Source organism: Podarcis filfolensis (genome assembly GCF_964270895.1).
Source record: "Podarcis filfolensis genome assembly, chromosome: 3".
Classification (NCBI taxonomy): Eukaryota; Metazoa; Chordata; class Lepidosauria; order Squamata; family Lacertidae; genus Podarcis; species Podarcis filfolensis.
The window spans coordinates 34,301,383-34,329,130 of record NC_139606.1 but is presented as its reverse complement, the minus strand read 5'-3'; the positions used below and the strand labels follow the sequence as shown (position 1 = coordinate 34,329,130).

The 27,748-nt window shown below is 41.7% G+C and overlaps 1 protein-coding gene across 1 annotated transcript in view; it reads left to right on the top strand.

The window, feature by feature from the left end:
- LOC310759029 (dystonin-like) overlaps positions 1–27,748 on the top strand; it is a 306,438-nt gene that overhangs the window by 86,630 nt on the left and 192,060 nt on the right. Inside the window, exons 6-8 of the mRNA XM_083605788.1 lie at positions 12,982–13,071; positions 18,558–18,635; positions 21,704–21,796. Coding sequence (XP_083461914.1) covers positions 12,982–13,071; positions 18,558–18,635; positions 21,704–21,796 — 261 coding nt within the window. The remainder of the gene's footprint in view (positions 1–12,981; positions 13,072–18,557; positions 18,636–21,703; positions 21,797–27,748) is intronic.

Here is a 27,748-nt window from a genome sequence, read left to right as displayed (position 1 = left end):
TGCTGCCGGAGCGCAACTTCCGCTCGCATCCCGGGGCAAAGTTTGCAACAAGGGGCATCTACTTCCAGGTTAGCGGAGAGTGTAACCCGAAGCATTTGTAAGGGGAGCGGTACGCAACACGAGGTACCACTGTATGAGATACGTTGTAGGTGATTTGTTTTAACATCAGAGAAGAAGAGAACTGTTTCATTTGAAGCACTCTCTGGGGCTACCATGCCTCCTTATTGGGGCTACTGTTTATACGAAGACTCTGCATCTAAAGATTCCTTTTTCGGGGCCGTGACAGTGTGAGGTAGTCAAAGGGAAGAGTAAGTGAGGGAGAAGAAGAGATATCGCCACCTGAATGCTCCTCCAGTGCTGATGTCTTAGCCTTAGACTGCATTGAGCAGTGCAGTAGACACCATGTGTGGTGACAGCTTATTATGTTCCTTAAATCTGAATTGTGATTCTTCAAGCAAAACGTGCTCATAGGTTTTTAGGCAGCTGTTGCAATGGCTGCAGTGGTTTGCCTGGCCTTTGCTAACACAAAGCTTACTCTTGTGTGTGGATAAGTGCCTCCTTTGTTTCTGGAGGGTACTGCTCCACACTACGGGGCAGGAAGGGTGTTAGAGCAATACGGTTCAGACAGTGCACATTATTCACATATATATTATTTGTCCACTTTTCCCCTGCTTACTTGGCTGGGGTACTCTGCCCTGGAACCCCCAGCTGTTGGAGCAGAGTGTGGGTTGATATTAGATGTTTCTGCCTGAATTCCTGAGGCACAGTAATTGGTAGGGTTCTCCGAAGACCCTAGTACAAACAGTGTAAGCAGTGTATGCAGGGTCTTCACTTTATAATAGGAGAACAAGACAGTGATGAGGGTGGGGGGTGGAGCAACAGCAAGCACAGAGTAAGAATTAGATAAAGCCAAACATACTTTTCTGTATCGATGCATTGTAGCACGCTAACATATTTTTAGGAAACAAAAAACACAACCTTAACAGTTCAATGTTATACATGCCTACTCAGAAGTAAGTCATACTCGGTTCATTGGGACTTATTCCTAGGTACCGTATATACTTGTGTATAAGCTGACTTTTTCGGCACATTTTTTATGCTGAAAAAGCCCCGCTGGGCTTATATTCAAGTGAGGGTATAAGAGGCTGTTGTCAGCGGAGGAGGAGGAAGGAGCAGCCCGAAAGCTTGTTCTTCCTCTGCCCCTGCCGTCACCAGCCTCTGCCTCTCGGCAACACCCTAGGTAGGCAGGGGGATGGGAGGGGCTGAGGGGGGGGGAGAGAAACCCCCTCTGCCGTGTGCGCATGCGTGCACACACACACACACACACACACTCCGGCCCACCAGGAGGTTTGTGGTGTAGTTAACCGGCTTATACTCAAGTCAATAAGTTTTCCCAGTTTTTTGGGTAAAATTAGGTGCCTCAGCTTATATTCGGGTCGGCTTATACTCGAGTATATACAGTAAGTATGTAGATGATTGCAACATAATAGCATGGTCCCAAGTGTCCACTGAGAATTAAGTCCTGTTGATTTCACTGGGGAGGTAAGATTGCAGCCCAAGTGTGCTTGCATTAGAGAGCAATGATCTCTGGAAGGATTCCATTCACGTTTTATGGTTTCTAGAGGTGAAATAGTATTCCATGCCCCAAAACTGTGGGTCAGTGAGTAAAGCAGAAAACCATATCATTAGCCCCCTTGGTAGTATTCAAATTAATGATGTTAAAGTAAATTAATTATTCCTCCGGATTAATAACTTAGCAGGGTAATATTGTTAATATATTAATTCATTCTCTTTGGTATGGATTGTTTGCAATTAACACTTGATTAGCATAAACTTTGATTAATATTTTATTATTTGTCCTTGCAAGGTATTAACATGCAGGGTTATTTTACCAGCTAAAACCAGCTGAAGGCTTTAAAATTAATTGATACATTATTCAGCAAGCTGTTTCTTCTTATCTGTACAATATTGCTGTATGCAGATTAGGGTTTGAAAAAACGTTGGCTTGTTCCCCGCTTCAATTGTGAACTGTGCCATTTATCCCGAGGGGAGTGGTTGGATCTTATACTAGCCCACATGCAGAAAATTGTAGAGATTGGCCAGTATTTATTATGCCACATACAGTGCCCCCCCATTATTTCCCCTCATTTATAATTTGTGGTTACAGTTGTGACTTTTTGTATATGAGGACAAAAAAGGTGTCCAAGTAAACAAACCACCAATTTTTTTATTTGTATAGAAGTTTTGATCTTTAATAATGCTTGCTCTAACAGTAATATGTAGCAGCAATCATGAAAGTACAGCTTCCATAAAGAGATAATGAGTTCTGTGTTGTTGTTTTTTAAAAAAACCCAACCCAAAAATACTGTTGAGCTTTTTAAAATCAAATTTGAAGCCTTCTCTGTCCACTTTTAAGCAGAAATAATGTTACAGATTGCCCATGCAATATGTAGCTTAGACCTCAAAGCAGTCTATGGTTACACACTGACAGAAATGTACAGTGATACCAAAGTTAATGCTAACTGCTGAAGGAAGAGGGAGGTGCTGATGAGCCCATGAAGCCCTCCCAATCTCCTCACTATTGCTGCATCACACAGTGTTACCTCTGAATTGGGTCATTGATCCCATATTTCAGTACAGAGTTTAAGGCTTTTTTGGGGCTATTTTGAGCCTTGTCATCCAGAGATGAATCAGTACAGATGCCCAAACTACCATGAAGTAAGCTCTCTTACCATGCAGTAGATTACTTACCAGTTTCATTCTGTCATGTTATAAGAAATATTTTTACCACTCCTCATGAGGTTAAAACTGACATGCAGCGCTCATGGATGTGCTGCACAAATATATGAGGGTTATTTCTCAACCTGGCATCCCCCCTTCCTTCCATTGCATTCTGTCGCAGGATCTCACCCAAGGTCCAAGGAGGTAAAGAAATCCACATCCAGTTATAAAATCCGTCTCTTTATGGTTCTGCTTCCTGAGTCTTCCAAGGGAAAACCTGTCCTCCATTGCTATTTCCGCAGTACTCAGCTTGGGGTTCAAGGCCAGTATTTATATCTGATTCTCTCTTGGCTGTGGATTTTATCCAACTCAGTCATATCCAGTGTAAAAAGGTAAAGGAACCCCTGACCATTAGGTCCAGTCGCAGATGACTCTGGGGTTGCAGCGCTTATCTCGCTTTACTGGCCGAGGAAGCCGGCGTACAGCTTCCAGGTCATGTGGCCAGCATGACTAAGCTGCTTCTGGCGAACCAGAGCAGCGCACGGGAACGCCATTTACCTTCCTGCCAGAGCGGTACCTATTTATCTACTTGCACTTTGACATGCTTTCGAACTGCTAGGTTGGCAGGAGCTGGGACCGAGCAACAGGAGCTCACCCCATTGCAGGGATTCGAACCGCCAACCTTCTGATCGGCAAGTCCTAGGCTGCTCTGTGGTTTAACCCACAGCACCACCCGCGTCCCTCATATCCAGTGTAGACCTACTGAAATAAAGGGACTTAAAGTTAGTCATGACCCAGTGTGATTCTATGGCCATCTGGGGTGTACTAACGCCGACCAGAGAAACATCAAACCCAACCCACAGTCTCACACAGTTATTGGCATTTTAAAAGGCTCTCTCGGTTTTGGTTGTTGCAAATGTTATTTCAGAAGTGAGAAGAAGTGTACTTCTTCAGCACTTCTGTAGTCCTTTAAAAGAGGGTAAGGGAAAAGCTGGGCCTTTCCCTCAAAACAATCCCCCACATCATAAAAAAAAAGTTTTATCTTCCTGAAGCAAAGTGCACCTTCCTGTGTTTTGAAAAATAAATAAATTAAATAAAAGCGGGGTGGGGGGCACACACCAGCAGCTTTTCCCTACACCAAAATCCTCCCCTATACTCTGAGGCTTCCATCTCCATTAATTTGATTGTAAGCTGTATTCCTTCTAGGAGGCTTGGTACAGAGAGTAGAAATGACACTTGGGGGCCCTTTTTGACTTAGCTATTTTATGTTTCTAGGATTCCTTTAATCAGTGCGCTCTTTTCTGTGGCGAGGTTTTTGGTTGTTGTTTTTTAAAAACCTGTTCCAATCTTAATTATTGTGTGTGCCTGAAGCCAGAATAAAACATGAAAGCCTTTTTAATGTGCATTCTGGATTTATTTATTTATCTACTCATTTCTAGCATTTTGGAATAAGACCGTTTCAGTGCAGTAAAATCAGTTCCACAAGCCTGCCTTTGAACCTGATGATGGTATCACATTCCCTACAGTTGCTGATGTCTTCAGCTATTCAGTACGCTAATTATGCATGACTAAGGGAATTGGGGGGCATTTATGAAATATACAGGCAGTTAAGTCACACATCTGTGCTGGCTAGAAATTACTATTATTGGTTGAAATGAGGTTGTATGCACTGTATATAACATGATTATGATTCTGTTAAATAAAATATTTAATAAAATATCCTTGGAGATGGGAGTGAATGTAAGCCCATGGTTATTTAATAATTAGGCAGCAATGGAACTACTCCATCTCATCTACAGAAAGGAATAGGAATGCATGAGACTTTGGACTATTGTGCCAGAATATGTACAAAAGAAATAAACAGCGCTGTCAGCATGCTTGGAAATAATGCAGATGATTTTGCACTTAATGTGTCACCTGGGGGATGTAGTACAAAACACGAAAAGGTCTGTGCTGCAAACTCAGATGTATGGTGATAAACACCACATAATTCCTTCACGGATACTTTATATGGCATGACAGAAGAGTGTTTGTGGTGGTTGAGGAGGGGGGAAAGGGAGTGTTACTGGAAGTGACAAACCCAAGTAAACAAGTGAAATGGAATTATAATTTCAGACAGCACAGTGAAAGGTTTTAGAGGTCAGTAAGAAGGAAGAGCATTGAACTGTCAGCACTAACTATGATCTGGGTGATATGCAAATGCCAAATAAGTTTTATTCGGGAACTTTTGTTGAAAGGTGGTTTAAAATATATTGTTGTTGAAAGATCCTTACAATCGGGAACTTTCTACTACAATGTAATCTCAAAGCAACTGAATTTGTAGGAATTATTTAGAGAACATCTTTGAGGTAGCAATAGATATTATTAACTTAAACCAGGGGCTAAAGTCCTACATATGATGGACAGAATTTAATCTTGCCACTGGGCAGCTTCTTCTTCTTCTTCTTCTTCCTCCTCTGTGATCACTTGTAGCCAAGTAGGATTGTCTTTCATGAACAGGGTCTTAACAGTGAGTTTGTAAGTGACTGTGGAGGCCAATTCTGGATCCACACGACCTTCCACTGTGAGGGCATAGGTTTCCGTGCGGGAATTGATCAAGGTGAAGGTTTGCCAAATGTGCCCTCCTCTTAGCACGTTTCTCCCTTTCGTCCTGAGTTGGAGCGTCTTCAAAGTCCATGACACCTTCATGGGGAGATTCCCATCTGCAACACAGGACAAACAGGCCTTTGTGGGGTGGGAGGTCTGTGTGTAGCTCCTCTATTCTCATATAGACATTCCTCTCTGCACAGTGCTGGTTGCCATTTTTTTCTACTCTGGAAGAAGTTGACAAGAAAAAGAAAAAGAAAGTGAATAGATTTTAAAAGATACTGTGAAAAAAGAACTGCCTCATTGTGTTCAGCTTCCCAACTTTTCTGCCTCTTTTGTTGAGAAACAGAATTGATGCCTGTTTTAGCACCTAACTGCTTTTGACAAGAAGACTGAACAAGAGTGAGGGAATAGCGCCATCTGCACAAAGGTCCTTGTATCATGTAGCTGCTATTACATGGACTAACAATGTAATACTTGGGGAACCATGCACCGTTTGGGTATGTTGCCATAGGAGTCGCTTAGCAGCTTAACTCAGATGCAAATTTTCTTTGGGGTAGGAGGAGTCAGAAAGATTTACCTTGCAAACAAGAAGACAAATCTGAATAAAAATATGCAATGTTTTAAAATGCAGCAGCATCCCTCCAAGAGGCAACATATATTGAGAGTTTCAGAAAGGATCAAAGGAAACACTGCCAAGACAGGGAGGACATGGCCATGTGCCCTCCTGCTGTGGCTTGTGCTTGCCTCGGGTCTTAGATAGCAACAGAACACAGCAGGGACCTCAGATGTGGTATCACTCAATTAAAATGGAAGCTAAAAGGTGCTTTGGGAAGCCTTTCATGTGTATAGGCACACACCAGCTGGAGCTACAAGTTAGTATTTATCTGGCAACCAGAAGGATATGTTATAGAAAGAAGAAAACAGGGGAGGAGTTGCTGTGTTTTCCTTATCATGTGCGATCCCTCTCCTCCTATGGGTATATATTAATAATGCACTCAGGCTCTCTTTTCCATTTCCAGTGCTTACTGACAATCAAAGTCCGGAAAATGTTGACACCCCACATTATAAAATCTGTGAAAGAGAAGAGAGGGACAGTCCTCATTCCTATAAGAGGGAACTCTATGGCTTTCCAGATGTTGGAAGCAGTGGTCCAGTGGTCAGGGATGATGGATTTGGAGTCCAGCAACATCTGGAGCAACACAGCTTCTATGCTATAGGGACACTTCTTACTCCTCAACAGAATTTTATCTAGTGACAGAATAGATGTAAAAGATTTTCATACTCCTTCAGCATAACTTCTGTAAAGGCAGAGCCACTTACAGTCAGTTGAGAAAGGATATTATCCTGATTGGCGCTATAGAAATAATAATTAGAATCCTGCTGATAACTGGTGCATAAGATGTATGCATGTACATGCTTACATGCATTCATATATGTAAACCGATCATATAAGCACTTTCTATTTTAGGGAGACTTTTCTAAATGGCTTTGCCTTTTGGGGCGCTCTGCATGTTGACCATGGAATTCCTTGACATTGCAAAGGGTTCTGGGGTGTGTTCTTGGTTTGTGCATTACCAGCTTTACCATTGAGGAATTCCTGAGAACTCCTGAGGTATACCAGGGATCTCCAATGAATACTGCTTATAAGCCAGCAATTCAAGCCATTGCTTTCCTGGAAATAGGAGATGGGGCAGGCTAGGCAATCATTATCTCTCCGAGGAGCCGCCAACAGACCTCTCCAGTACTCGGCCCAGGTCTCTTGGACCAGTTTTGGTCTTCACACAAATGCCTGAGGATGAAGGAAATGTATACAGCACCTGCATCAACCGCATTCAGATGTTTCTTCTTTTTTTAGAAATCTCAGTTATGCTGTGGTCAGCTCAAGTGTCATTGAAACTGGCCAAGGCAGAAGAATAGTGAGGTCAGTGAACAGACAGAAGCATGCCAGGAGCCATATAAGCACATGGGCAGGCAGAGTCTATATTTACAGTGTGCAAAGTGGACATTGGGAGCAAGATTATTTAGAGGTGAACAATATAGGAATGATGGCATTCCGGGTGGGGGTGTTGCTTTGTTTTTCAATTGGTATATCACACTAAATCCAGATTATTTTTTATAAAATGTTGTGTAGGGTAAACTAGGTGTGAAGTATTTGAAACAAATACAGTGGTACCTCGGGTTAAGAACTTAATTCATTCTGGAGGTCCGTTCTTAACCTGAAACTGTTCTTAACCTGAGGTACCACTTTATCTAATGGGGCCTCCTGCTGCTGCCACGCAATTTCTGTTCTCATGCTGAAGCAAAGTTCTTAACCCAAGGTACTATTTCTGGGTTAGCAGAGTCTGTAACCTGAAGCATCTGTAACCTGAAGCATCTGTAACCCGAGGTACCACTGTAGTATGGTGTGGTGGTTAAAGTGTTTGGTTAGGTCCTAGGACACCAGAGTTAAAATCCCCACTTAGCCGTGAAGTTCACTGGGTTACCTTGGGTTGTTGTTGTTGTTGTTGTTGTTGTTGTTGTTGTTGTTGTTACTACTACTGCCTTGGGCCAGGCACCCTCTGTCAGCCTAGCCTACATCATAGAGTCATTGAGATGAAACAGTGGAGAGAGGCGCAGAGAAACATGTATTCCACCACGAGCTCCTTGTAGAAAAGATGGTAAAGGTAAAGGGATCCCTGACCATTAGGTCCAGTCACAGACGACTCTGGGCTTGCGGCGCTCATCTTGCTTTATTGGCCGAGGGAGCCGGCGTACAGCTTCCGGGTCATGTGGCCAGCATGACTAAGCCGCTGCAGGCAAACCAGAGCAGCGCACGGAAATGCCGTTTACCTTCCTGCTGGAGTGGTACCTATTTATCTACTTGCACTTTGATGTGCTTTTGAACTGCTAGGTTGGCAGGAGCAGGGACCGAGCAATGGGAGCTCACCCCGTCCCGGGGATTCGAACCGCCGACCTTCTGATCGGCAAGTCCTAGGCTCTGTGGTTTAACCCACAGCGCCACCTGTGTCAGAAAAGATGGTATATAAATGTAATTGATCAATCTACATCTAATTTACTCGGTGGAAAAGATGGGTGGGGAAGGGAGAAGAAACACCCCCCAGTATGCTCAAAAACTATATTTCTTGCTTAGTGAACTCACCCAATTCTGTGAATTGCCATTATTGTATTATGTACCATTTTAGCTGGTTAAATGCTTCTGCTTTAATCTTGGCAAACACTCTTTTTGCCTTTCCTCCAGTTATGGAATTAAATGACAGTCTCTCTCTTCTCCCCTTCCCCAAGGCTGGCTGGCATTCTTGTTCCAGCTAAGCTGCCAAGCCTCCCACACCCAGCTGTGCTATGAATGTTGCCCAAGTCTGCCTGCCTGAGGCAGCACATAGCTTAGTTCCCAGATTCTCACAGTAAATCGTGGAGGATCTAACAAATTCCCGCAGCCTGCCCTGGAGATCCCAGGGATTTCACTGGCAGCTTAGTTGCCAAGCTTGCTTTGCCTTCCAGTTCAAATCAGTATGCATGCTGAGCCTGAAACGAAACGTTAAGAAGCAGCAATCAAGTATTTTTGCACATATGTGTCCAATAGGCATTAGCATATGAATACGCATTATCGATTTAGTCGCCTTTAAAACCAAATTATTCATCTGTATTTGGGTGGCAAGAAAACTTCTGTTCACATTTTGGAAAACTTGAAGAGAAAACCAAGAGAGGAATTTATCTGAAGTATGAGAGAAAGCAAAGGATTGCCAATCTTTTCTTGCCCAGGAAATTGCCAGAGAGGAAAGCCACAGAGGGGGTGAGGCATCATTAATTGCGAGGGGAAGACCCACATTCCAAATATGCAAATATGCTTTGACTTTACTCATTTGCAAATGGGCAAAGTGTACTTGGTATATTTTGGCTCTTTTCCCCCAGCCCTTTAGCTCCATTTCTAGCACACACACCTTTTCTGTTGTGTAGCCTACCCACTTTTAGATTTGATAGATTTGTCCTTGACATCTCAGTTTGAAAGTGAGTGCATGCTGAGTGGGCTTTTCATTTTGTGGTTTTGACATCCAACATGAATGGGCCTCAGGGAGGTCACAGAACCTGGGCAGCTGCTAGGGCCAACTTCCTGGGGCCTGACTTTACTGTGATTGGTCTTTCCTGGTGGTCTTTCTGTTTTCAGTGGTCTGGATCATCCATGGCAGTGTGTGGGGCTGCAAACAGGCTTGTGACCTGATGTGGGGTTGTGTAGAGGGAGCAGTTTTACAAACTGGTCCCTCCTCCACATAGGTCTATAACATGGGTACACAAACTAAGGCCCGGGGGCTGGATCCGGCCCAGTCGCCTTCTCAATCCGGCCCACGGATGGTCTGGGAATCAGCGTGCTTTTACATGAGTAGAATGTGTGCTTTTATTTAAAATGCATCTATAGGTTAATTGTGGGGCATAGGAATTCGTTCATTATTATTTTTCAAAATATAGTCCGGCCCCCCACAAGGTCTGAGGGACAGTGGACCGGCCCCCTGCTGAAAAAGTTTGCTGACCCCTGGTCTATAATGTATACTGCTTCTTTGATTTGCACACTTGATATGCCCCCTCCCCCTTTTAGCTGTCTGCCGAGAGCCTGGACTAGACTGGCACTTGTCTTTGGGTATTGATTATTTAAAAAAACAGCTCCTATTGATAAACATCTTTGTTACTTTGGCCTTCAATTATTGCTTGGTGTGTAGCATCTAAAACATCATCTTTTCACAACCCTCTTTGAATTCTGACAATTTAGAAGCCAAAAGACACACTTGGAGAATACTGCTAAGACTTTTATATCAACCCCCCCCCCCCGCATCACATAGTTACCTGAACAAATAAACAGCTCCAACTCCAAACTGTAAACTATTAGGGCAATTAGACAAACAATTCCAAACTATACTTGATAATGCTTCAGTATGCACAGTATAATTATCTGGAAAATAAGATTGCTTTGTAGGAAATTATCAATATTGGTAGCTGTTTGGTTTGGGTGGATAGATACTGCATATTCATTAGGTTATTATCAGGAGTAATCATTATTCAATGAGATTCAAATTGCCAAGGGGTTGTCACAGTTAATTTAAGATATCCCACTCCTCATTTTTTTTAGTAAAAAAATGCAAATAGAAAACATATTTTAGCTTGCTGGCTTATAATAAATTGGTTTTAAATGTTATTCACAACATTTTAATTCAACATAATCTGTAACTCTAAGCCCAATCTGCAGTTTCCCCAACCAATAGTACTTATGCTTTGTCTGGATTAAATTTCAGTGTGTTTTCCTTTTCACAGTCTCCAGATAATGGTTCAGGGTTTCCACTGCATCCTTAGGATCAGATGAAAATGAGAGAGAGAGAGATTGATGGGTGGTATCAGTATACAGACGACCCCTTGGCTCCAAAATATAGATGACCCCAGCCAAAACTGCCTCTGTCAGTTAACCTACGCAGCAAACATAGACAGCATGCCAGCTCTGTGATGCTCCTTCATTCCCTTTTAATTTAACACAGGTATTTTGGGGGGCAGTTCCTTTGAAACACAGCTTCTCCAGGAGCCCACAATAAACGTAAAAAGAAGGACAAGAAATTAAATAATACTAATTTGCATTTACTGTAAGAGCCCGGTGGTTGAGGGAGCTGTAGAAATTATTGTCAGGGGTAATTAGGGAGCTTGTTCTGATTTATTATCAACACAATCATAATGTACTTCTGATACTATTATTCCCTGTTAAAATGCTAACTCGGTTTGTAACATCGTTTACAACCTCACATAATCATTAAAAGAACACACCTTTGTGCAGAGGTGGTGTGCTTCCAAGCTGTCTTGGGAGATGGTTCGCGCTCTCTATTTTTGGAAACGCACACTTGAGAATCTCCCCTTCCATTCCAAATATGCAGTACAAAACCACATCTTGGCAGATTTGAGCAGCTGCTTTGGAGGGTCCTCCCTACTTTCAACATACATATATCTATTAATGTGCACACATTTTAATAATTAAGGCATTTGCTGGCAGATGTCCCCTTTTAATGGGAATATGCAGTGAGTAGCAATTTAGGCAATTTTTTAAATATACGTTTCCACACCACCTACGAAGTATAGAGCTATTTATTTTAGATACCACAAATCAGAATATTCAGAGCTACTGTTTATATAATAATCATTATTCAACCAGATTCATATATGGGTTTCACTTCTGCGGTACACTGGTTACTGATGCATGTTGCGTTAAATGGACCGTGTGTGTTGGATGATTTACAGGGCCATGTTTCAAGGATGTGGTTCCCACTGAATTAGACCAGCCTTCCCCCAACCAGTGTCCTCCAGATGTTTTAGACTTCAGTTTCCATCAGCCCTGGTCAACATGGCCATTTTGGGCATTATATACAGTTCTTTTGTTTCTTAAAAAATGTTTAGAGGTACTCTCATTTTCCTACTCATATTGAAATACTGCTCCTCAATGAGGGCAAACTTAGATTCAAAAAATGTTTAGGGGTATGCGCACCTCTGCGTCCCCCCAGAAAAAAGCATTGATTTTATCTCTCTCTCTCTCTCTCTCTCTCTCTCTCTCTCTCTCTCTCTCTCTGTATGTGTGTTTTGTTTTCTCCCATAGCCTTTCATTTTCTTACTCTTAAAGTCTTTGTTGAATAAATTGCCAGATTATGGGGGGTGATGGGGAGATACAGTAGTGCCTAGGGCTAAGAACTTAATTCGTTCTGGAGGTCCGTTCTTAACCTGAAACTATTCTTAACCTAAGGTACCACTTTAGCTAATGGGGCCTCCCGCCGCCGCTGCGTGATTTCTGTTCTCATCTTGTAACCCTAGGTACCACTGTACTTCTGCTAACTCCCCCCCCCCCCCCCGTGGACTGGGGTTGATCTCACTAAGCATTTATGCACTCTGCTGAACAGCCTTATTAATTTATCACTCTCAGGGCCAGTGCAAGATATACTGCTGGCTGAAACAAAGCCACCATCACATCCCCGTGCATCACCCACATGCACTGACCTCCTCCTCTTCTTCCTTCTCTTCCTCTTCCTGCGCACGTGTGCTGAGATTCTCCATGTAACAATGCCTCATTTTGAGGAAGGAGCCCCTGAAACACAGGTCCCTTCTAGAGTGAGACATTGCAGTTGAGGCTACAGAGCTACTTTGCCATACTGGCAACAGATGCATTTTGAAGTTGGAGAGTAGTAATTAGGCTTTTAGATTTTAAAGTTTCACAATTTGCTCCAGTTAAACTTTGAACTCGTTTGGTGAGGCAAAACAAAAAGGCGCTCTTCAAGGTTGCCTTACCCAGAATGCCTTGCTCCAAGACAAGGCCATTTCTCAGAGCAAAGCATCATGGCATGAGTGCCACCATAGAGCCCAGTGGGAGTGCTGCTGACCTCATTGCTGCAGTGACAAAGCAGTGGCAGAAGCCCCAGTGTGGGAAATAGCAGTGGATTGCCAGGATTAGGGTTCAGAAATTCTCTGCCCTTCCCATTGCAGCACCTGAGACAGAGGTGGCTAAGCCTGAGGCTGCAATCTTTGATGTATTCTTATCAGGGCATAAGCCCTATTTAACTCGATGGAACTTGCTTTGAAGTAAATATGCATAGGTTTCGGCTGCACCTCTGCTTGAAAGAAACAGCATCTTAACTTCTGTATTTCATTTTTCTCCTTTAGGTCCGCAAGCATGTGAATGACCTCTATGAAGACCTGAGAGATGGACATAACTTGATTTCTCTTTTAGAAGTTCTTTCAGGAGACACCCTGGTAAGCTTTCAAATCTTTTTCAACAGCCTTAGGCCTCAATGCGGTTGCAGATTCAACTGACCTTTGCTGTTGGGGTTTCTCTCTTAATTCATTGTTTGCATAACTGGGGGAACTCAGAGCAAGTTTCAGAACTGCCTACTGAACAGTTCTGAATAGCTTAGCAATATTGTTTGCTATTGTAAGACTTCTTATTATGCCCTTTTCTTTTCTATCTTCACATTTAATAAAAGTAATCTGGCAAATGTTGGATGCTAAATATTATTTCTCATTTTTATACTGCAATCTGCAAGTAATAATGGGGGCGGAAGGTTCCCACCTGTAATTGTCTAACACTTCCTTCTGGTGTCATTATTTCCTTTTGTCGTGAGCATTACTTCCCTTGCTCGGCACTTGTTCCCTTCATTATATTCTTCTGTTCATATTCTACTCTTCATTTGTGGTCTGTCTTTGCTGTCCTGTCTCCTGTCTGTTATGTTCATTAGCCAAGGGAGCGAGATTTTTTGAAGACCTTACGGTTGGTGAGTTCAACAGAAGCATGCGCGTATGAACAGCATGAGGATGAGGAGGATGAGGATAAGGGGGTAGGTGCCGACCCCCATAACTCTACTAATGTAGTATTTGAAGAGTGGTGACTGCTAACTTGGAAGTAACTTGTTAGTTTGGTGCTGTGCAGTAGTTTTATTAGAAAGAATTGATTGGGAAACTGGAATTGTGGGGAATGTGTCTAATGTAGAATAATACTGGCAGTGCTAATGATTTTGGGCAATCCATCAGGACCCTCTGAAATGACTGCAAAAGTTAACAGAAAGCCTTTTGCTGCTGCTGGCGGATTTTCCTTTTTTATCAGTCCGACTCAAAATGGCAGCAATTTAACGTATTTTGTTTCTTTCCTTGCAGCGATAATCATTTATGCTACAACTATGCAGCTAAACGCTCTTACAGAGGCTCGAACGATGCCACACATTTAGTGAAGCAATTCATAATTGTGTATGGCAACGTGGTTGTGTTACATGACTGGCAACCTGATCTGCAGCCCTTTGAAGCTGGAACAATAAATGTTCCATGTCCCAAGGAGCTTTCAATAAAATTGTTAGTAGTTGGGGAGACAACCAATAGAAGGGGAGGAAACAAAGAGAGCGAAATACATCAAGGGGGGAATGTGATCAAATGCAATTAGTCCAGAGGAGTTCAGTTGGTTTTGTGGATTGCTTAACTCATTGGCTGAATATGTAATAACTTTTCCCAAATAGATGTAGTATAGAAATAGCTGAAAGATAGCTAAATGATGCTTCACTAAGTAAATATGTTCCCTTTTCACAGGATTTATTTTTTATAGCAGCAAAAGCTGAGGTAGCATTTTTAATGATGCCTTTTGTCTTCCAGATGCGAAATAATCTACTTATAAACAGTACGGCAATGCACTAAGTATTGATTTGTCCCAAAGTGGTTGCGTCATTTTTACAAGAAACTGGCTTTTTAAAAATTATTATACCAAAGTCAAGGTCCTTTTGAGATCACTTCTGTTCCTAGATGCACAGATATGTGTTGCCCATGTTCCATACCTATGAAACCATTGGGTATATACCAAGGGTCCGGGAAAAAAAATCTCAAAACCACCCTGGCTTTATTATGCGTTAAGATATTACAAAGGAAATATCTTTGTTCTTTCACTTTCTGAAAAGCTTAGATTTATTTATTTGGCTATTTTATATTCTGCATTCAAACCATTTCCCAAATTCTGTGTGTGTGTGTGTGTGTGTGTGTGTGTGCGCGCGTTCCATTCATTAGCACTTAAGGCTGCAATCCTACGCTTACCTGAGGCTAAGTCGCATTGAACTCAGCGAAGTTTAATTCTCATACTTTAAAAAGGCACATTTGGGCAGCATCCTTGAAGAAACTACTCCAGAATAGCTTGTTGTAAGGAATGCTGCCTTTGGCAGTGCTTCACTTTCTACGTCCCCAGGATGAATACTTTTGGATAGCACCACATAATGCCAACCACATAATGATTTGGTTGATAGGCTTGGATGCTGAGTTTTCTTCTGCTGATGAGAGTGTCTTATGAACAGAATTCTATTCATTGGATGATCCTGGCAGCAGAACAGACGGGGCTGGGTGGGGGCAACAGTTACTGATCCCTCACCTGCAACTCCTTGTGTACCCTGATACTCCAGAGTAGTGGGAGGGAGGGAGGGCTGCAGGGGGAGGGGGTATTGGTGAAAACTTGCCAGTGGAATTTCCCACTTGATTGAAAACCTTCGATTCGCAAAAGGGATACGTAGGCTCCAAGCCACAGGAATCAATGGAGTTATGCACGCTTGTGCCTTACAGATGTTACGGCTCTCCAGCTACAATGCTCAGTTAATGTAAAGTCCAGAACATGAGCGATATAATGTCATTTCAGTTGGTTTATGCCTTCTGCTGGGCAGCCAGGTCTCAAACTCTTTACTATGCCAGTGGTGCAGGAGTTCCTTTTTAATGCTGCTGCTTCTGGAAGTAGAGGTAAAATCACTATGGGGAGGAACTGTGAGCTTTTCCCATGTGGCCCAGGGTATCTCTCATTATGTGAGAACAAACTGCATTGAAGCAGCTTCTGCACTTCTGGTATAACATGAGCACCAAGTCCATGAAAATTTGCAATTGTGTAGTTGCCTTCCACCAGTGCCATGACGGCACTGAAATTTGGGGGCTTGGGCAAATCTAGGGCCTGCCTCAGCACTTGGTATCATTGGGCAGTTGCCAGGGTCCATTGCTGATGCCTTTAACACTCCTTCCCTTTAAACATTTTTAAGAGGAGCACCACATGTCTGGGTGTATTCATTTTCATTTCCCACAATGCCCTTCTAAAACACCTTTACGTGGGAAGTTAAAACGGCACCTTAACCCATATGTCCATGCTCCTTGGAGCACTGCTTGGCATGCAGTTGCTGCCTGTCACCCCCAGATTTGCCCCAGAGCAGCTCCCAAGAGAAGGGCATCCCCCACAAAGTAAATTTTTGCTTAGGGGCTCCTCAAGCCTGGATCTGCCCCAGATTCAAGCCCTAGGCAGACCCGTAACAGCAGTGAAATGCAAGCTTCACTGCAACTCTCTGACTAAACATGCACCATCAGCAGTAGTGGACAGCATGGTGGAACTCTATGAGTTATGTGACCTCTGGTTGTTTGCCTCACTGCTGCTTGCTGGGAGGTGGATGAGTAGGGGCAGGTGGTGGCAAGGATGGCATAGAGCATGGTACATTTTCACTGTGCCAATCTTGCCTCACTCCTCTCTGCTTCCCTACTATGCTGTCCACTACTGACTACAAACAAGAGACTCCCTAGAGATGAGGGTTGCTGTTGGCTTATCATTGGTCTTCCGTCTTTTTTTCCTTTTTGCTTGGTTTTATCAACAGCGTATGTGTGTCTCCAGACCATTTACTGGGCTGTGGCTTATGGGGGAATGGCTCTCAATACCCAGAGCCATAGGACAGAGCCCAAAGCTCCATGAAAAGAAGGACTGATTGGTTCTTGGTCTTTCTGAAAGCCCATGAGAAGCAAATAGCTGGTCCTCTTGGGCTGTGGGTATTGGGGAGCAACTGCCAGTGCTCAGTAGCAGGGAGAGGAGCTTGTTATTGCCTTGGGTAGAAAGCAGCTTGAGGGCTCTTGCAGTCATATATGCAGATAAGTCCTTGTTTTCTCTGCTGAGGAAATACTCATTGCTGAGCTGTAGATGTTGCTGTGGTGTAGCATGCTTCAGTCCATTACTGCAAAGGTTTGTGGAAAATCTAAAGTCAGGAAGAAGGGCATTATATTTTTTTGGATTATACAGTCACATAAATGTTTACTTTCCTCCACCCCATAGCTGTTCCTTGATAGCTAGCGAATGATGCCTTTTCTGGTGTAATTCTTCCTCTTTGTGATTTTACACTAACTGCTTGCCTTATGCCATATTATCATCAATCTGCTATATATAATTTGTTTTCCTTGGTAACTTGTGTATCTTTATCCATGCATGTTGCGTTTTGTAAGCATTTATAAGGAATTGGTTGTAATTTTCTGAAATAACCCTTGAAATTCTACTGGAAAAGAGAAAAAAGGATGGGGATCATTTTTAAAGAACTTACTCCAGTGTGTACTTGCTGCTAATATAGATAGTATGCAGATTGTATACCTTTCTTGAAAAATTGATATGCTTTTCTAGTTCTGATGCAACTTTTTTTTGCATGAATATTTCCTAAAAACGGACCCTGTGGACCACTTCACACATCATGTATGTTTTAAGTTGTACACCTAAAAATGCAAAATGTGAATGTGGCAAAACCTGTGTTCACAGATCAAACTGGTACACTTGTCAGCTGCATTGGATCAAATTCTGCATAATGTGTGAAATGATTCTTAGGCTTTACTCTGTACGTTACGTAGAGGAAAAATAAATAATAGGATGCATTGCAAATAAAATACATGGTATATTCTACTGGTGCTTAGTAAAATGCACTCTTTTAACCAAGAACGTGCCCCTTGCTACATTCCTGGTGCATCCTAGCAAGCACTACTGTTCCTTTAAACTCCATTCATTTCAGTGATGTCATAGCAGAAGCATTTGGACAATTGCTCACAAAAGGGTGTGATCCAGAGATGTATGTTACAGTTGAAATCACTTGCTATATTCTGATACTAGCCTTTAGGGCTAGCTTTTATCCCTCCAGTTATTGCTGGGCTCCCAACTCCCATCAGCCTGAGCCAGTGCATCAAGTGGTCTGGGATGATAGGAGTTGCAGTACAGCACAGCAACAACTGGAAGTTAGTCACTCATGTTCTAAAACCTTGTCAAAGAACACTGGTGAGAATGTGGATGGTGGGGTCATCTGGATCCTAATTTGTGCTTTTTAACAGCTGATAGAAGGCATGACTCCAGCCCAAGTGAAGCATTGTTAAGGACCATTGATTTCCATGGGAAAGAAGTTTAACTCTCCTGTTGTCATTAAGGGGCCTTTACAGTGCTTCACTTCAGCTAAACTGTGCCCAAAAGTAGATTACACCTGCTCCACAAGGTAAGTTTTACGGTAGCATTGTGATGTTATCTTCTAAATAAATAACCCTCCACATGCATCCCGCAACATCCCCAAGTATGCCCCATAGGGTTGGGTGATCAGATTTAGAGGGATGCAATGAAGAAGGGGTTAGAATGTTCAATTGTGCAAGTGGAAATCCTTGTGCTGATGAGATGTTCACATATGGGTACTACAGTACAGCCTACTGTGTTGTGTCCAAATGAACAAAAAGAGACCACAGGGGTGAAGACAGGGCCTCTTTAACATTTAAAGCAGTGTGGTTTTCTCCAGAGTCATTAGGTTTTAAATAAACTTTTTCACATACCCCCCTAATATTCTGATGTGAATGTTTTAGAACTTTTTTAAAATGTCGATCATTCTAAAGGAGCATTAATTTGCCTTCTAAGACACATTTGTTGTATAGAAAGCCTCACAGTCTTCATTTTCTGTTTTTAGCCCAGAGAGAAAGGTCGGATGCGTTTTCACAGACTGCAGAATGTACAAATTGCACTTGATTATTTGAAAAGACGGCAGGTAAGATACCACAATTAACTAACCTAGTTAAAAGTTAGAAAGGTGGGATAGCTCAGTCGGTAGAGCATGAGGCTATTAATCTCAGCGTAGTGGGTTTGTGCCTCATGTTGGGTAAAAAGATTCCTGCATTGCAGGGGGTTGGACTAGATTACCCTTGTGGGCCCTTTCTATGGAAACATACTAATTATTGACAAAGGAAAAATTACAGTTTGTATTTTTATGCTGTTTGTTGATTAAAAAAAAGAAGATTTCTTAGCCATGTTATTTGGACTGAACCAGAGAAGTGGGGTTGATTGATACACTCATTGGCAGATCCTAAGAAATAGAAGAGTATATATCTTTAAAAAAAATAAATCTCATGAACTACAGTATTCATCTCTCCAAGTCAACAGATACACTCACCTGGCTTTCCAATTTTGCCCCCTTTGCCGAAGCACAAGAGAATCAAAGCTGCTAATGTTCCTGAATTGCATGTCCCCGGGGGGGGGGGGTGGGGAGAGAGAAAGTATATCAGTACACCAGCATTCTGATTGATTTAGCATACTTGTGCCCATCAGATCTCGAGGCAGAAAGATGAGACATGTCCATGCATCGTTCCCAGTGGATTGCACCATTTGTGCTAGAACACAGCCTACAGACGAGTCTTGCTATGTATTCATTTCATCCACATCTTTCCCCATTGCAACCCATCACTACCTGTGCTCTGGCAGCTCTGATGGGGACCGATGAAGGTCAAAACCAGATGGAATAAGTGGGCCAGCAATAGGGACTGCTTCCAGTAATAGAAACAGTTATGACCTGGGCCCTGCATTTGTGATATAGAAGATTTAAGCAGCTGCATTCTTACGTGTTAGGGCTACATCTAGGGAGGCTTGAGGAATTCATTATTGGCAAAATAATGTGAGCTGACCTGATTGGCATCTCCCAAACTAATGTGTGCATCAGAATGGAGTTGTTGCTTTGATTTTTCATTGTAAGTTTTATTCTGCGGCTCTCAGCTCAAAAAATGCACCAAAAATGTAAATAAAAAACATATTTTAAAATAAATTACTTCTATGAATCTGTAGTTTGTGAAAAAATAATATTTAATGTTTCAGTGAATTTTCATGCAGTATTTTTTAAAATCTGCAAATTAATGTAGAATTGGGATAGAATGGATTTATGAATGAATACATGCATTAATTGACACAGGCTGGCTATAAACTGATCCATCAACCCCTAGCTAGCATCTGATCTTATTTTGGCTGCAAAAAATTGGATACACAATTTGTTGGTTACCTGCTCCAAATGTGCTTTTTCCTCTGGTTCTGCTGCTGCCACTCTGCTATGAATCTTAGAACAGTCGTGAGGAACCTGTAGCCCTCCAGATGTTACTGAACTTCAACTCTAATAAGCCCCAACAGTCTTAGCTCATGGGCAGGGATGATGGGCGTTGTAGCAACATCTGGAGGACCAAAGGTTCCTCAAACCTACCCTAGAAACTTTGGCTTCAGCTTGTGATTTCTCTAGAGCAAGATAAACCACGAGCCAGGGTTTGATGTACTACTAAGCCAAACCATGGCTTAACTCAAGCATCCCCAAACTTGGCCCTCCAGCTGTTTTGGGACTACAATTCCCATCATCCCTGACCACTGGTCCTGTTAGCTAGGGATGATGGGAGTTGTAGTCCCAAAACACCTGGAGGGCCGAGTATGGGGATGCCTGAGGCTTAACTCATAACAGTACAGCAGCAGCAGGACTGGAGGAGGAGCGAAGAGGCCACCGTCTTCTTTCCAGGAACCCACATGTTTGTGCTAAGTAATTGTTTGGCTTTTAAAAATTTACTTAAATCGTATCCATACCTTTATAGACCTATTAATTTCTAGGGATCTTTGAGGGTTTTCTCTTCTCTTCATTTCATGTACTGCAGCCTCCCTCCACTTTTCTTTAGGTAGAAAACCCCATAGCAAAATATATTGCGCCATTTTGTTAGAAAAGAACAACTTCTTTTACATCTTGGAGATTTATAATTAGGCTTTCCATCTTGCTTAATTGCTTTAAGTGTAGAGTATATTTCTTGTGAAATGTAGTTTTAATAATATGAACAGGTCGGAAAACAACAGGACACTTGAGTTTAATTGGCTGCTAAACAATATCCCCAAATACGTTTTTATCAGGATAAGCACCACATACCTCTCTTTAATCAGAGCATTCTTATTCCAACTTAATAAGCAAATAATTGTGTGACAGCAGCATTATAATAGGGCTCCCATATTGCATAAATTAGGAGATATAGAAGTCGCAAATACAACTGAAGTTTATTCCAAAGCTGCAGGACTATTATATTGTTAAATAGTCAGTGTGTGTGCTGCTTTTTGAATAGTTGAAGAGCTGTTAGGATAATAAAAATATTACTGCTGGTGCTGGTGCTACTAATGTAAATATTAATGCAATTTGCTTTCTTTTGTTTTAATTGGCCAGGCTCTCCCTTACAGGCTTTTTTATGCAGCTAAACTCTTCCCAGTATAGAGGAAGTAGCTGTAGCCCAGGAAAGCCTAATGTGATGTGATCCTGGACAGAATCCAAGATCCTCCATGTTTTCTCTTTGCTATTTCCCCATGCTTTTGTGTTAGGAAGACTCTCCATTCCTTCTTAGCCATCTAAGCTTCAACAGAAATTGGCAGAAGAGTGTTTCCTCCTGTACTCAGCCACAGAGAGGCAATCTTTGCTTTGCCTGAAAAGCATCAAGAGGAGAAACCAAAATTGGAAATGCAGCCCACTGTGTTTATTATTAAAGTTATTGAGAATGCAAGTATTCTTTATTGCGATCACGCAGAAGAGTCAGAAGGATTGTTTTCATCTCCAGTTGTTTAACTATCTACTAGCAGTAACAACAACTATGTTCTGCCTCCACAGCAAAGGTTTCTGGAAACCTTAGGAAGCAAGTGTGCTCTTGCACTCAAGTCCTGCTTGCCTGTTTTCCATCTGGTTGGCCCCTATGAAAACAGAATGTGGGACTAGATGGGCCCTAGATCTGATCCAGCAGGCTCATTCTATGTTCTTACAGTTTTTTTCCTCCTCTCTGACAGGTGAAACTGGTGAACATTAGGAACGATGACATTACGGACGGGAATCCCAAATTGACTTTGGGATTGATATGGACCATAATTTTGCACTTTCAGGTAAGATGACTAGTCAGTTTCAGTGCACTTCCAATTTGAAACTCCACCCCTGCCGGCCCTTGTCAGATGTGATTGGATAGGGGTGCTGGCAGCATTTAAATGGGTGCAATTCCGTGGGTGCTACTACTGTTGTCTCCTTCAGTAACTTACCTTGAAGCCCCAGGAGGAAACAGGCAGTAGTGGGGTCTATTCCCTAGGAGACCAGAGCTTTCCAAACTCTGTGTCACGGCATGTTAGTGTGTCAGTTGCAGTGTGCAGGCGTGTCGCACGAATGCTCCCCACACTACTCCCAGGGTTGAAAAGGGGTTAGTAAGTTTAACTCTGTTTGCTAGTAACCAAATTACTGTGTCATGATATGATGCATGTCTAAAAAGTGTGTCACCAACATGAAAAGTTTGGAAAGCTCTGCGCTAGGCTAGGCATAGGCAAACTTGGCCCTCGAGATGTTTTGGGACTACAACTCCCATGATCCCTAGCTAACAGGACCAGTGGTCAGGGATGATGGGAATTGTAGTCCCCCCAAAATTTGGAGGGCCAAGTTTGCCTATGTCTGCCCTAGATCCTTCTGGAGCACCCTTCCCCATTGTGGATGTCATTTCCATCATGTGCTTGAAAATTTAATGTCTCTGTTTTCAGTTCACAGTGTCCTTTCTACAGGTCAGTTGCATTTGCTGTAAGACATTGCTATCATAGGCCATTCATTTTATTTGTATGCCGCTTTCCCATACAAATCATGTTTAAAGCAGTTTGCGACAAAGGAAGCAATATACCGTATTTTTCCATGTATAAGACACCCCCGTGTATAAGACGCCCCCTATTTTTTGGGACTCAAAATCAAAAAAATGCACTATGCACTATCTGTGTATAAGACGACCCCTTATTTTAAACTTCAAAAATTTAGGAAAAAATACGGTATTTCAAAATCAAACAGTGCAAAAAGAATTTCCTAAGAATGTAGCAAAACTACATAGTAGCAACTATAACAACATATAAAAAAGCAACATTTCAGAACTATAAATATAACAAATAACAATATAATATAACAACATAACAATAACAAAAATAACAAGGGAGCTTTACAGTTTCACCTTCGTCCTAGAAACACCCCAAAGAAAGTCCCTCTCCTGTACCTGCTTCTTGTGATCGTTGAAAGGATATACTCACCACAGTAAATTATTTGTGTTGTCAAAACATAGAACCCTCCACAAATTCTATGCAATAGAATGAGAGATCGCTACCCTCTCTCTCCCCTCCCCTCCCTTTCCCTCCAACTGCATAATGTCTATGAAGAACACTATGAGTTGAAAGTGGAGGCGTTATTACTTTTTTGTCAAACAATATTTTTAAAAAATAAAAATCAATAATAAAAAGAAACTTTTTAAAAAAGAATAGAATGTGCTGGAATATTGGGTATTTATCAAGTTGAACTCTGTTGATTACAAAGTTTGTTTAATTTGGCAACTCATCTCCTATAAGGAAGTGAAATAAGATTTTTTTGAATGGCTGTGAAGTGTTTCTTTGAAAACCCTGAAGCCATTTCAGCTAGAGCTCTTGTACTTAAGCCAATAAAGTCCTGTCCAGCTTTATTTCATGCAGTTTATTTTAAGCAGTTTGTCTTACATCTAGTTATTCTGTCTTTATTTATTTTAATACCTTCTACAACATATTACAAGTGTGCTCAGCAGTTGTTGTTGTTTATGAAGAGCTGTTATTTCTTGTTGTAAATGTTGAGTGTGTTAGTTATGGTTGATCACGCTAGATGGCACTAGAATTATGGCACTGACTGTACTTAAAGAATTTATGTCATGTATTCTTCTGGTTCTTACGGTATGCAACACTGGTATTGTTGTTTCTCGACTTCAATGCCTGAGAGTTGCATTTTGTTTGTAAATTCTGTGGCCCATGTGATTCTTAACCACCATTTACCATAAATACCATGTCGTTAGGAATTGTGGTGCAGAATTTTAAATGTTATCTGCCATTTAAGAATAGGCAGAGCATTTAAAGCTATGCTGTTCGCATTTATTTGTACTTCGATTTAGAAATTTCAAAAGCAGTACCTAGTTGGAGAACTTACATATATTCCTGATTACCAAATCTAAGCAGGAATAGTTAAATGTGCAAATAGTGAAAGGTTTATGGAACAGAAATCGGTATGAAGCACATGAATTTATCCTAAGCAATTGTTCCTATATCATTGCTGCTTTTGGGGACCAGTTGGATTTTAATTGATGATTCTAATTCTCACCTGGATTCCACTCACTCATGAGCAGGTTATGAATTCTTTTACTATCAGTAAGACAACTTGTGTGTGTTTTCAGCATGCTAGCAAAGCCACTAAGGTACCTCCTTCCTAGTTACAGTTGCTTATGATTGAAAAACAGTGTTACTATGCATGAGCTCATTCAAATATTGCATGAGAGTTAAGTAGTACTTTTGCTTTCAATGATGCTTCTCTGATAATGTATATATGGACTTTTGGATGTCACACACCCTAAATGACCTTTGGAATCTGAAAGCCTCATTTAATTACAACAGATTGAATTGTGTTTCTGCTTTCCCTGCAGTATTAGAACCTTCTCTTGTATTATTGATGTTTTAAATCCAAATTCAGCATTCCCCAACCTGATCTCCTCCACATGCTTGAACTACAACTCCCACAATCCTTGACCATGTGGCCATGCAGGCTGGGGCTGATGGGAGTTTTAGGTCAAGGCATCTACAGGGCATCAGACTGGAGAAAGCTGTCCTAGGCTATAGGATCTCTTCTGAAGGGAGGCAAGGCCCATTTGGCTCCCTCAGTTTTTGTGGCAAAAACCTGTGAGGTGACAAAAACATAACAAACAACCCCCACACCCTTTGTTTCAGCAAGCATTTGGCTTTATATAAACTGGAATTAGTTTTTTTGGGTTTTTTTAGGCTGTCATGTTCATTTTATTTTATTTTTTCTTTTGTTTACTTATTTTGTTATGAACCAAAATGGAGTTAAAACTGGTTGTTGTTGTTTTTTTAATGTATGTAGGTATTTGCCCTAAGTTGAAGAAGCTACATCTGCAGAGCAATTAATAATAATAATAACAGAATAGTGAATTAGGATAAACATTATTTTGATCCATTATCTACTCATGTTGTATGTGGTGAAACATAACCCTGTTTTTCCCCTCCTTTCCAAATCACCATAATACGCAGTTATTTATTTATTGCAGAAGTCACTAACAAAATATCGAGGGGTTTTTGTTTTTTGATCCAGGCCCACATCACAACAGTTAAGGTGTAGCTTTATCCACACAACCACTAACATCACAAAACTAAGTTCATGCTGTAATGTGGGGTACTCAAACCTTCTTTTGAGCACAAAGTCCACTACAAATTTCATTTAGTTGCTTCTGAGAAGCAATGTGTCTTTTCAAGGGTAGCCCTTCTGTTTATTTCCCCAAGAGAGCATGTGTACAAGCTACCACATGCTCGAGATGTAAATATTTCATCTCAGTAAAATGTTCTTGGAGCCCCCCTGCAGTGGAGAGAGACATTTTTCACCTGTAAATGCTTGATGCTGCGGGAATTAATCCCTTAAAGCAGAACTGGCTGGCTTTTCTGCACATTAAGTGAGTTGTTTTATCTTGGGAATACAAAAGATGTTGAGACTGGGAAAGGGGTACCTCACCATTAGTGCAGCAGGACTCTTGAAAGCTTATTCTCTTGTTAGAGCCTGCTACTGGCTGTGTAGCAGCATGTGGTTGGGCAGAAACATCTTCCTCTGAAGCATACCTCTGGACTGTCTCCAGACATTGAAACCTTTCTCCAACTTTTAATCTGCTCATGATTTAAAACCGGCAGGCAAGAGGTCAATGACTGATCCTCTCGGAGATCTAAACACGGAGTTATTTAATGTCTGCAATTGAATCCGTAGCTATAGGAGGTAAACACTTACCCTTTTCTTTGTGGTTCCTATTAGATATATTATGGACTGTCATTTGTAATAAGAGAGCTTTTAAAGGCCATGTTCTCTTTTTTATATTTATCCATTAAAAAAAATTGATTACTTTGTCTGATATGCCCCCCTCGTTGTGGATAAAATGTTCACACTTGGTCTTTTCAGCTGAATTTCACAGCCAGGTTAAGATTGGGTTAACTGCATGTGCAGCAGTTAATGAAAGTACATACCTGGCAAGCAGCTCCATCCCATCAATGCTTCAGCTGCTGCAGCACACGCAGGAGCTTGTGATAAAAAACGACTATAGCAAATTCCTGTGTGAGCCAAATGTTCTAGGAAGCCAGTGTGGTGTATTGTCAGACCAGGACCTGGGAGATGAGGGTTAAAATCCCCACTCAGTCATGAAGTTCACTGGGTGACCTTGGGCCAGTCACATCCTCTTAACCTATCAAGGTTATTGTAGGGATTAACTAAGGAGGGGAAGGGTGAACCAGGTACTCCTTGGAGAAAAAGGTGGGATATAAATGCAAAAAATAAGCTCTTCTGCTTACCTGCTTAAGAAAGTGCGTAGTGTGTGGGGTCTGCCATAGTATTAAATCTTTTCCCGCTTCCCTTGTGGAATGATTGCAAAATGATGTAATGGCACACCGTAGGAGATAACTGAGTGTTTCTGGCAGACTTGTCTTTACCGCATCATGATGTCACCTCGCATTAATGATTTTAGATGGAATAGCAGACGTGCCCAGGAAGGCCTCAAGCCAGCGTTTGTTCTGGGCCTTCACTTTTCCCCTGAGGTGGACTGATTAAAATGACACAGGCTAGGTGATGGTGAAACTTGGAAGCCTTCTTCCTTACATGATAGTGGGAAATCGCATTTCATGGTACAAAATACTGGTAGCATGGAGAGAGACTTGCTCAGAGAACACACTTAAGTTATAAGGCAAGACATGGGGCAAGTGAGAGTTACACCTGGCACTGAGTGCCTGGCCATGATTGGCTCACCACAGGAAGAAAGCAGTCATGCAGCAAACTTTAAGTAGCACCTGGGGTACCATGTTTGTTTGCCCTAAGGAGCTGTGGAGACCTTTGACTCTGCAGAAGTTACTGAGCTACAAGTGCTATCAGCTCCGGCAAGATGACCAATGGCCAGAGATGGTGGGAGTTTTAGTTCAGCAACATCTGGAGGACTAAAGGTACCTCATACCTGAACTAAAGGTACTGTGGCCAATGCCACATTGCTACCTCTAGCTTTTCCTGCCTGTATCTGTGGCAAATTAACTTGACCAAAAAATCCACAGTGAGCATGGCTTGTGGTTTGGAACACCACTGTTCAGTCCAAAGAGGAGGACATTGTGGTGTAAGCCCCAAATCAGATGGCTAGCAATGGCCACTCAGGATTCACGTGGGATTCCATATAGGGACTTGTTTGCTGCAACAATGTGTGGCACATCTTAATTCCTGCTGCCGATAATTAAGGCTGCGGTTCTGACCCCACTTATCTTAGAGAAAGCCCCATTGAATTCAGTAGGTCTTACTTCTGAGTAGGCATGGTTAGGGTTGCTTTGTAATTCTAGGTAGAATTGTAAAAAAACATAAATATATAGACTCATTGGAGGAGAGAAAACAAAAACTTTCCTGCTGAAACCAAAGAAGCTTATAAGATTATACCCTAGTACCAAGTAATCCCCAGTTTGCAAGAATTTTATTCCTAGCTTTCTACATAAATTCACCCATTGTGTTTTCGTTTTCTTTGCTCTTCCTGGTATTCAAAGATCTCCAGCTAAATAGCAATTTATGGGACATGTTGCTCTCACTTGCAGGTGCTTGGACCATGGTCAATTTTTTAAGTCTATTAATTTCTGGTATTTTCTTAGTAGTTAGTTAGTCTGGAGCATTGACCTGGAAAGAATAATCTTATATTTTCCTGTGTATTATTCGTAACCAGATTTTTAAAAACTGACTTCGAAAGGAACATATTTCTTGCCTTGTTGGTGTTGACTCTGTATCTGTAGTGTTGG